Source organism: Salvelinus alpinus, chromosome 3, assembly GCF_045679555.1.
Source record: "Salvelinus alpinus chromosome 3, SLU_Salpinus.1, whole genome shotgun sequence".
Classification (NCBI taxonomy): domain Eukaryota; kingdom Metazoa; phylum Chordata; class Actinopteri; order Salmoniformes; family Salmonidae; genus Salvelinus; species Salvelinus alpinus.
The window spans coordinates 109,511,531-109,524,477 of NC_092088.1; the positions used below are offsets into that span (position 1 = coordinate 109,511,531).

The 12,947-nt window shown below is 50.7% G+C and overlaps 1 protein-coding gene across 4 annotated transcripts in view; it reads right to left on the bottom strand.

Annotated features, from left to right (window-relative positions):
• The window catches only part of tfam (transcription factor A, mitochondrial), a 28,024-nt gene that overhangs the window by 10,707 nt on the left and 4,370 nt on the right, over positions 1-12,947 (bottom strand). For 2 of the 4 annotated variants that reach the window (XM_071394832.1, XM_071394831.1), the window contains exons 4-6: positions 12,331-12,480; positions 12,038-12,133; positions 6,156-6,212 (exon numbers count right to left, since the gene is read on the bottom strand). In XM_071394832.1, coding sequence (XP_071250933.1) covers positions 6,156-6,212; positions 12,038-12,133; positions 12,331-12,480 — 303 coding nt within the window. Of the gene's footprint in view, positions 1-6,155; positions 6,213-12,001; positions 12,134-12,330; positions 12,481-12,947 lie in introns of all 4 variants that reach the window. The other 2 variants (XM_071394830.1, XM_071394828.1) reach the window with 1 other exon arrangement.

Below are 12,947 nucleotides of genomic sequence, written 5' to 3' on the forward strand. Positions count from 1 at the left end.
TACATCTATACCACCACCACCATATGTATATAACTACATCTATACCACCACCACCACCATATGTATATAACTACATCTATACCACCACCACCACCATATGTATATAACTACATCTATACCACCACCATATGTATATAACTACATCTATACCACCACCACCACCATATGTATATAACTACATCTATACCACCACCACCACCATATGTATATAACTACATCTATACCACCACCACCACCATATGTATATAACTACATCTATACCACCACCACCATATGTATATAACTACATCTATACCACCACCACCACCATATGTATATAACTACATCTATACCACCACCACCATATGTATATAACTACATCTATACCACCACCACCATATGTATATAACTACATCTATACAACCACCACCATATGTATATAACTACATCTATACCACCACCATATGTATATAACTACATCTATACAACCACCACCATATGTATATAACTACATCTATACCACCACCACCACCACCATATGTATATAACTACATCTATACCACCACCACCACCATATGTATATAACTACATCTATACCACCTCCACCATATGTATATAACTACATCTATACCACCACCATATGTATATAACTACATCTATACCACCACCACCATATGTATATAACTACATCTATACCACCACCATATGTATATAACTACATCTATACCACCACCACCACCATATGTATATAACTACATCTATACCACCACCACCATATGTATATAACTACATCTATACCACCACCACCACCATATGTATATAACTACATCTATACCACCACCACCATATATATATATATATAACTACATCTATACCACCACCACCATATGTATATAACTACATCTACACCACCACCACATGTATATAACTACATCTATACCACCACCACCACCATATGTATATAACTACATCTATACCACCACCACCACCATATGTATATAACTACATCTATACCACCACCACCACCATATGTATATAACTACATCTATACCACCACCACCACCATATGTATATAACTACATCTATACCACCACCACCACCACCATATGTATATAACTACATCTATACCACCACCACCATATGTATATAACTACATCTATACCACCACCACCACCATATGTATATAACTACATCTATACCACCACCACCATATGTATATAACTACATCTATACAACCACCACCATATGTATATAACTACATCTATACCACCACCATATGTATATAACTACATCTATACCACCACCACCATATGTATATAACTACATCTATACCACCACCACCATTTGTATATAACTACATCTATACAACCACCACCATATGTATATAACTACATCTATACCACCACCATATGTATATAACTACATCTATACCACCACCACCATATATATATATAACTACATCTATACCACCACCACCATATGTATATAACTACATCTATACCACCACCACCACCATATGTATATAACTACATCTATACCACCACCATATGTATATAACTACATCTATACCACCACCACCACCATATGTATATAACTACATCTATACCACCACCACCACCATATGTATATAACTACATCTATACCACCACCACCACCATATGTATATAACTACATCTATACCACCACCACCACCATATGTATATAACTACATCTATACCACCACCACCATATGTATATAACTACATCTATACCACCACCACCACCATATGTATATAACTACATCTATACCACCACCACCACCATATGTATATAACTACATCTATACCACCACCACCACCATATGTATATAACTACATCTATACCACCACCACCATATGTATATAACTACATCTATACCACCACCACCACCATATGTATATAACTACATCTATACCACCACCACCACCATATGTATATAACTACATCTATACCACCACCACCACCATATGTATATAACTACATCTATACCACCACCACCACCATATGTATATAACTACATCTATACCACCACCACCACCATATGTATATAACTACATCTATACAACCACCACCATATGTATATAACTACATCTATACCACCACCACCACCATATGTATATAACTACATCTATACCACCACCACCACATGTATATAACTACATCTATACCACCACCACCACCACCATATGTATATAACTACATCCACCATCATATGTATATAACTACATCTATACCACCACCACCACCATATGTATATAACTACATCTATACCACCACCACCACCATATGTATATAACTACATCTATACCACCACCACCATCATATGTATATAACTACATCTATACCACCACCACCATATGTATATAACTACATCTATACCACCACCACCACCATATGTATATAACTACATCTATACCACCACCACCATATGTATATAACTACATCTATACCACCACCACCACCATATGTATATAACTACATCTATACCACCACCACCATCATATGTATATAACTACATCTATACCACCACCACCATATGTATATAACTACATCTATACCACCACCACCATATGTATATAACTACATCTATACCACCACCACCACCATATGTATATAACTACATCTATACCACCACCACCATATGTATATAACTACATCTATACCACCACCACCACCATATGTATATAACTACATCTATACCACCACCACCACCATATGTATATAACTACATCTATACCACCACCATATGTATATAACTACATCTATACCACCACCATATGTATATAACTACATCTATACCACCACCACCACCACCATATGTATATAACTACATCTATACCACCACCATATGTATATAACTACATCTATACCACCTCCACCACCATATGTATATAACTACATCTATACCACCACCACCATATGTATATAACTACATCTATACCACCACCATATGTATATAACTACATCTATACCACCACCACCACCATATGTATATAACTACATCTATACCACCACCACCACCATATGTATATAACTACATCTATACCACCACCATAAGTATATAACTACATCTATACCACCACCACCACCATATGTATATAACTACATCTATACCACCACCACATGCCTATAACTACATCTATACCACCACCACCATCATATGTATATAACTACATCTATACCACCACCATATGTATATAACTACATCTATACCACCACCACCATATGTATATAACTACATCTATACCACCACCACCACCACCATATGTATATAACTACATCTATACCACCACCACCACCATATGTATATAACTACATCTATACCACCACCATATGTATATAACTACATCTATACCACCACCACCATATGTATATAACTACATCTATACCACCACCACCATCATATGATTATAACTACATCTATACCACCACCATATGTATATAACTACATCTATACCACCACCACCATATGTATATAACTACATCTATACCACCACCACCACCACCACCATATGTATATAACTACATCTATACCACCACCACCACCATATGTATATAACTACATCTATACCACCACCATATGTATATAACTACATCTATACCACCACCATATGTATATAACTACATCTATACCACCACCACCACCATATGTATATAACTACATCTATACCACCACCATATGTATATAACTACATCTATACCACCACCATATGTATATAACTACATCTATACCACCACCACTATATGTATATAACTACATCTATACCACCACCATATGTATATAACTACATCTATACCACCACCACCATATGTATATAACTACATCTATACCACCACCACCACCATATGTATATAACTACATCTATACCACCACCACCACCATATGTATATAACTACATCTATACCACCACCACCACCATATGTATATAACTACATCTATACCACCACCATATGTATATAACTACATCTATACCACCACCACCACCATATGTATATAACTACATCTATACCACCACCACCACCATATGTATATAACTACATCTATACCACCACCACCATATGTATATAACTACATCTATACCACCACCACCATATGTATATAACTACATCTATACCACCACCACCATATGTATATAACTACATCTATACCACCACCATATGTATATAACTACATCTATACCACCACCATATGTATATAACTACATCTATACCACCACCATATGTATATAACTACATCTATACCACCATCATATGTATATAACTACATCTATACCACCACCACCATATGTATATAACTACATCTATACCACCACCACCATATGTATATAACTACATCTATACCACCACCACCATATGTATATAACTACATCTATACCACCACCACCAGCACCATATGTATATAACTACATCTATACCACCACGATATGTATATAACTACATCTATACCACCACCATATGTATATAACTACATCTATACCACCACCACCACCATATGTATATAACTACATCTATACCACCACCACCATATGTATATAACTACATCTATACCACCACCATATGTATATAACTACATCTATACCACCACCATATGCATATAACTACATCTATACCACCACCACCACCACCACCACCACCATATGTATATAACTACATCTATACCACCACCATATGTATATAACTACATCTATACCACCACCATTTGTATATAACTACATCTATACAACCACCACCATATGTATATAACTACATCTATACCACCACCACCATATGTATATAACTACATCTATACCACCACCACCATATGTATATAACTACATCTATACCACCACCACCATATGTATATAACTACATCTATACCACCACCACCATATGTATATAACTACATCTATACCACCACCACCATATGTATATAACTACATCTATACCACCACCACCACCATATGTATATAACTACATCTATACCACCACCACCATATGTATATAACTACATCTATACCACCACCACCATATGTATATAACTACATCTATACCACCACCACCACCATATGTATATAACTACATCTATACCACCACCACCATATGTATATAACTACATCTATACAACCACCATATGTATATAACTACATCTATACCACCACCACCACCACCATATGTATATAACTACATCTATACCACCACCACCACCATATGTATATAACTACATCTATACCACCACCACCACCATATGTATATAACTACATCTATACCACCACCATATGTATATAACTACATCTATACCACCACCACCACCATATATATATAACTACATCTATACCACCACCACCATATGTATATAACTACATCTACAGTGTATTCGGAAAGTATTCAGACCCATTGACTTTTTCCACATTGTTACTACAACTTGATTGGAGTCCACCTGTGGTCAATTCAATTGATTGGACGTGATTTGGAAAGGCACACCTGTCTATATAAAAGGTCCCACAGTCGACACTGCATGTCAGTGCAAAAACCAAGCCATGAGGTCGAAAGAATTGTCCGTAGAGCTCAGAGACAGGATTGTGTCGAGGCATAGATCTGGGGAAGGGTACCAAAAACCTTCTGCAGCTTTGAAAGTCCCCAAGAACACAGCGGCCTCCATCATTCTTAAATGGAAGAAGTTTGGAACCATAAAGACTCTTCCTAGAGCTGGCCACCCAGCCAAACTGAGCAATGGGTGGAGAAGGGCCTTGGTCAGGGAGGTGACCAAGAACCCGATGGTCACTCTGACAGAGCTCCTCTGTGGAGATGGGAGAACCTTCCAGAAAGACAACCATCTCTACAGCACTCCACCAATCAGGCCTTTATGGTAGAGTGGCCAGACGGAAGCCACTCCTCAGTAAAAAGTACATGACAGCCCACTTGGAACTTGCAAAAAGGAACCTAAATTACTCTCAGACCATGAGAAACAAGAATGTCTCTAGTCTGATGAAACCAAGATTGAACTCTTTGGCCTGAATGCCAAGCGTCACATCTGGAGGAAACCTGGCACCATCCCTACGGTGAAGCACGGTGGCGGCAGCAGTCAGGATCGAGGCAAAGATGAACGGAGGAAAGTACAGAGAGATCCTTGATGAAAACGTTACGAATGCACTGTATATCAAACACTTCATTCCACCTACTTGTTTCTGTGAGGTTGACAGTTTGGTCCAGTCCTCTTGCAGCATCTTCATCTTGTCCTGAGGGGGAAAAAGGTGACAGTGTCATAGCAGCATTATAACAGGTGCCAGTGTCACAGCAGCATTATAACAGGTGCCAGTGTTATAGCAGCATTATAACAGGTGCCAGTGTTACAGCAGCATTATAACAGGTATTACAGCAGCATTATAACAGGTATTACAGCAGCATTATAACAGGTGCCAGTGTTACAGCAGCATTATAACAGGTGCCAGTGTTACAGCAGCATTATAACAGGTGCCAGTGTTACAGCAGCATTATAACAGGTGCCAGTGTTACAGCAGCATTATAACAGGTGCCAGTGTTACAGCAGCATTATAACAGGTGACAGTGTTACAGCAGCAATATAACAGGTGACAGTGTTATAGCAGCATTATAACAGGTAACAGTATTATTATATTATCGTCCCTCTGGACTCCTCGGTCCTAACCCGCGCGGTCGTCCCGCTGGACTCCTCGGTCCTAACACGCGCGGTCGTCCCGCTGGACTCCTCGGTCCTAACACGCGCGGTCGTCCCGCTGGACTCCTCGGTCCTAACACGCGCGGTCGTCCCGCTGGACTCCTCGGTCCTAACCCGCGCGGTCAGCATTATAACAGGTGCCAGTGTTACAGCAGCATTATAACAGGTGCCAGTGTCACAGCAGCATTATAACAGGTGCCAGTGTTATAGCAGCATTATAACAGGTGCCAGTGTTACAGCAGCATTATAACAGGTATTACAGCAGCATTATAACAGGTATTACAGCAGCATTATAACAGGTGCCAGTGTTACAGCAGCATTATAACAGGTGCCAGTGTTACAGCAGCATTATAACAGGTGCCAGTGTTACAGCAGCATTATAACAGGTGCCAGTGTTACAGCAGCATTATAACAGGTGCCAGTGTTACAGCAGCATTATAACAGGTGACAGTGTTACAGCAGCATTATAACAGGTGACAGTGTTACAGCAGCAATATAACAGGTGACAGTGTTATAGCAGCATTATAACAGGTAACAGTATTATTATATTATCGTCCCTCTGGACTCCTCGGTCCTAACCCGCGCGGTCGTCCCGCTGGACTCCTCGGTCCTAACCCGCGCGGTCGTCCCTCTGGACTCCTCGGTACTAACCTGGACTCCTCGGTCCTAACCCGCGCGGTCGTCCCTCTGGACTCCTCGGTACTAACCTGGACTCCTCGGTCCTAACCCGCGCGGTCGTCCCGCTGGACTCCTCGGTCCTAACCCGCGCGGTCGTCCCGCTGGACTCCTCGGTACTAACCCGCGCGGTCGTCCCGCTGGACTCCTCGGTACTGTCCCGCTGGACTCCTCGGTACTAACCCGCGCGGTCGTCCCGCTGGATTCCTCGTTACTGTCCCGCTGGACTCCTCGGTACTAACCCGCGCGGTCGTCCCGCTGGAATCCTCGGTACTAACCCGCGCGGTCGTCCCGCTGGACTCCTCGGTACTAACCCGCGCGGTCGTCCCTCGGGGCTCCTCGGTACTAACCCGCGCGGTCGTCCCTCTGGACTCCTCGGTACTGTCCCGCTGGACTCCTCGGTACTAACCCGCGCGGTCGTCCCGCTGGACTCCTCGGTACTAACCCGCGCGGTCGTCCCTCTGGACTCCTCGGTACTAACCCGCGCGGTCGTCCCTCTGGACTCCTCGGTACTAACCCGCGCGGTCGTCCCGCTGGACTCCTCGGTCCTAACCCGCGCGGTCGTCCCGCTGGACTCCTCGGTACTGTCCCGCTGGACTCCTCGGTACTAACCCGCGCGGTCGTCCCGCTGGACTCCTCGGTACTATCCCGCGCGGTCGTCCCGCTGGACTCCTCGGTACTAACCCGCGCGGTCGTCCCGCTGGACTCCTCGGTACTAACCCGCGCGGTCGTCCCTCTGGACTCCTCGGTACTAACCCGCGCGGTCGTCCCGCTGGACTCCTCGGTCCTAACCCGCGCGGTCGTCCCGCTGGACTCCTCGGTACTGTCCCGCTGGACTCCTCGGTACTAACCCGCGCGGTCGTCCCGCTGGACTCCTCGGTACTATCCCGCGCGGTCGTCCCGCTGGACTCCTCGGTACTAACCCGCGCGGTCGTCCCGCTGGACTCCTCGGTACTAACCCGCGCGGTCGTCCCGCTGGACTCCTCGGTCCTAACCCGCGCGGTCGTCCCTCTGGACTCCTCGGTACTAACCCGCGCGGTCGTCCCGCTGGACTCCTCGGTACTAACCCGCGCGGTCGTCCCGCTGGACTCCTCGGTCCTAACCCGCACGGTCGTCCCGCTGGACTCCTCGGTCCTAACCCGCGCGGTCGTCCCGCTGGACTCCTCGGTACTGTCCAGCGCGGTCGTCCCGCTGGACTCCTCGGTACTAACCCGCGCGGTCGTCCCGCTGGACTCCTCGGTACTAACCCGCGCGGTCGTCCCGCTGGACTCCTCGGTACTAACCCGCGCGGTCGTCCCGCTGGACTCCTCGGTACTAACCCGCGCGGTCGTCCCTCTGGACTCCTCGGTACTAACCCGCGCGGTCGTCCCTCTGGACTCCTCGGTACTGTCCCGCTGGACTCCTCGGTACTAACCCGCGCGGTCGTCCCGCTGGACTCCTCGGTACTAACCCGCGCGGTCGTCCCGCTGGACTCCTCGGTCCTAACCCGCGCGGTCGTCCCGCTGGACTCCTCGGTACTGTCCCGCGCGGTCGTCCCGCTGGACTCCTCGGTACTGTCCCGCTGGACTCCTCGGTACTAACCCGCGCGGTCGTCCCGCTGGACTCCTCGGTCCTAACCCGCGCGGTCGTCCCTCTGGACTCCTCGGTACTAACCCGCGCGGTCGTCCCGCTGGACTCCTCGGTACTAACCCGCGCGGTCGTCCCGCTGGACTCCTCGGTCCTAACCCGCGCGGTCGTCCCGCTGGACTCCTCGGTCCTAACCCGCGCGGTCGTCCCTCTGGACTCCTCGGTCCTAACCCGAGCGGTCGTCCCGCTGGACTCCTCGGTACTAACCTGGACTCCTCGGTCCTAACCCGCGCGGTCGTCCCGCTGGACTCCTCGGTCCTAACCCGCGCGGTCGTCCCGCTGGACTCCTCGGTCCTAACCCGCGCGGTCGTCCCTCTGGACTCCTCGGTACTAACCTGGACTCCTCGGTCCTAACCCGCGCGGTCGTCCCGCTGGACTCCTCGGTCCTAACCCGCGCGGTCGTCCCGCTGGACTCCTCGGTACTAACCCGCGCGGTCGTCCCTCTGGACTCCTCGGTACTAACCCGCGCGGTCGTCCCTCTGGACTCCTCGGTACTGTCCCGCTGGACTCCTCGGTACTAACCCGCGCGGTCGTCCCTCTGGACTCCACTCGGTACTAACCCGCGCGGTCGTCCCTCTGGACTCCTCGGTACTAACCCGCGCGGTCGTCCCTCTGGACTCCTCGGTACTAACCCGCGCGGTCGTCCCTCTGGACTCCTCGGTATTAACCCGCGCGGTCGTCCCTCTGGACTCCTCGGTACTAACCCGCGCGGTCGTCCCTCTGGACTCCTCGGTACTAACCCGCGCGGTCGTCCCGCTGGACTCCTCGGTCCTAACCCGCGCGGTCGTCCCGCTGGACTCCTCGGTACTGTCCCGCTGGACTCCTCGGTACTAACCCGCGCGGTCGTCCCGCTGGACTCCTCGGTACTATCCCGCGCGGTCGTCCCTCTGGACTCCTCGGTACTAACCCGCGCGGTCGTCCCGCTGGACTCCTCGGTACTAACCCGCGCGGTCGTCCCGCTGGACTCCTCGGTCCTAACCCGCGCGGTCGTCCCGCTGGACTCCTCGGTCCTAACCCGCGCGGTCGTCCCGCTGGACTCCTCGGTACTGTCCAGCGCGGTCGTCCCGCTGGACTCCTCGGTACTAACCCGCGCGGTCGTCCCGCTGGACTCCTCGGTACTAACCCGCGCGGTCGTCCCGCTGGACTCCTCGGTACTAACCCGCGCGGTCGTCCCGCTGGACTCCTCGGTACTAACCCGCGCGGTCGTCCCTCTGGACTCCTCGGTACTAACCCGCGCGGTCGTCCCTCTGGACTCCTCGGTACTGTCCCGCTGGACTCCTCGGTACTAACCCGCGCGGTCGTCCCGCTGGACTCCTCGGTACTAACCCGCGCGGTCGTCCCGCTGGACTCCTCGGTCCTAACCCGCGCGGTCATCCCGCTGGACTCCTCGGTACTGTCCCGCGCGGTCGTCCCGCTGGACTCCTCGGTACTGTCCAGCTGGACTCCTCGGTACTAACCCGCGCGGTCGTCCCGCTGGACTCCTCGGTACTGACCCGCGCGGTCGTCCCGCTGGACTCCTCGGTCCTAACCCGCGCGGTCATCCCTCTGGACTCCTCGGTACTAACCCGCGCGGTCATCCCTCTGGACTCCTCGGTACTAACCCGCGCGGTCGTCCCTCTGGACTCCTCGGTACTAACCCGCGCGGTCGTCCCTCTGGACTCCTCGGTACTAACCTGGACTCCTCGGTCCTAACCCGCGCGGTCGTCCCGCTGGACTCCTCGGTACTGTCCCGCTGGACTCCTCGGTCCTAACCCGCGCGGTCGTCCCTCTGGACTCCTCGGTACTAACCCGCGCGGTCCTCCCTCTGGACTCCTCGGTACTAACCTGGACTCCTCGGTCGTCCCGCTGGACTCCTCGGTACTGTCCCGCTGGACTCCTCGGTACTAACCCGCGCGGTCATCCCTCTGGACTCCTCGGTCCTAACCCGCGCGGTCATCCCTCTGGACTCCTCGGTACTAACCCGCGCGGTCGTCCCGCTGGACTCCTCGGTCCTAACCCGCGCGGTCGTCCCGCTGGACTCCTCGGTACTAACCCGCGCGGTCGTCCCGCTGGACTCCTCGGTACTAACCCGCGCGGTCGTCCCTCTGGACTCCTCGGTACTAACCTGGACTCCTCGGTCCTAACCCGCGCGGTCGTCCCGCTGGACTCCTCGGTACTGTCCCGCTGGACTCCTCGGTACTAACCCGCGCGGTCATCCCTCTGGACTCCTCGGTACTAACCCGCGCGGTCGTCCCTCTGGACTCCTCGGTACTAACCCGCGCGGTCGTCCCGCTGGACTCCTCGGTACTAACCCGCGCGGTCGTCCCGCTGGACTCCTCGGTACTAACCCGCGCGGTCGTCCCGCTGGACTCCTCGGTACTAACCCGCGCGGTCGTCCCTCTGGACTCCTCGGTACTAACCCGCGCGGTCGTCCCTCTGGACTCCTCGGTACTAACCCGCGCGGTCGTCCCTCTGGACTCCTCGGTACTAACCCGCGCGGTCGTCCCTCTGGACTCCTCGGTACTAACCCGCGCGGTCGTCCCGCTGGACTCCTCGGTACTAACCCGCGCGGTCGTCCCGCTGGACTCCTCGGTACTAACCCGCGCGGTCGTCCCTCTGGACTCCTCGGTACTAACCCGCGCGGTCGTCCCTCTGGACTCCTCGGTACTAACCCGCGGTCGTCCCTCTGGACTCCTCGGTACTAACCCGCGCGGTCGTCCCCCTGGACTCCTCGGTACTAACCCGCGCGGTCGTCCCTCTGGACTCCTCGGTACTAACCCGCGCGGTCGTCCCTCTGGACTCCTCGGTACTAACCCGCGGTCGTCCCGCTGGACTCCTCGGTACTAACCCGCGCGGTCGTCCCGCTGGACTCCTCGGTACTAACCCGCGCGGTCGTCCCGCTGGACTCCTCGGTACTAACCCGCGCGGTCGTCCCTCTGGACTCCTCGGTACTAACCCGCGCGGTCGTCCCGCTGGACTCCTCGGTACTAACCCGCGCGGTCGTCCCTCTGGACTCCTCGGTACTAACCCTCTGGACTCCTCGGTACTAACCTGCGTGGTCGTCCCTCTGGACTCCTCGGTACTAACCTGCGTGGTCGTCCCTCTGGCCTCCTCAAAGTGTTCTGCCATGAAGATGTTAAAGGACGACCGGGTACGTTTGGGTTTGCCCAGACTGTTCAACTCCTAAAAGAGGAAGATGGTGGTCAAGTCAGATGAGTCACCAGGAACATTTCAGTGGCACAACATCAGAACACACCACTACTAACACTATCACAAGGCCTTAGTAGTATGCCATTACATTCACTAGGAGGGGCCTGTCACGCCAAATAGTGTCCACGGCCCACAGCACATCACTATGAAGATCAATGAGCTACACGCACCCTCTTCCTCCTGTTGGCTTTCCTCTTGGCCAGCCTCAGTCTCCTCTCCTGTTTCAGAGCAGCAGCCTCTGCAGGTGTGAGCTGGGACTGGAACCTCTGCATGTCCACCTTAAACTGTTCCCTGGCAACCACTGACGCCTGTTGAAAAGGCTGTGGGGGAAAGTCAACATGTATTCAGCTAATTAACCACACAAGTACAACACCATTGATATGTCTTTTCAGGTAGAAGTCAAACAGCCGATGTTCAGGTATTTAAATACACTGGCAAGTAGATCCATGTTGGGAGGAAGTAGACGCATGACAGTCTGTGTAGTCTGACGGAAGGTGCAAACATGGACTACAGAAGTGTCAAATGTCTTCTCCGTCACACAAGGAGACAGAAGATATCTGTCCTGCCCTGCTGTCCAAGGTGTCAGGGTCTTGGGGGGGGGGGGGGGCTGCTGTCCAAGGTGTCAGGGTCTGGGGGGGGGGGGGGCTGCTGTCCAAGGTGTCAGGGTCTGGGGGGGGGGGGCTGCTGTCCAAGGTGTCAGGGTCTAGGGGGGGGCCTTGCTGTCCAAAGTGTCAGGATCTGGAGGGGGGGCCCTGCTGTCCAAGGTTTCAGGGTCTAGGGGGGGGGG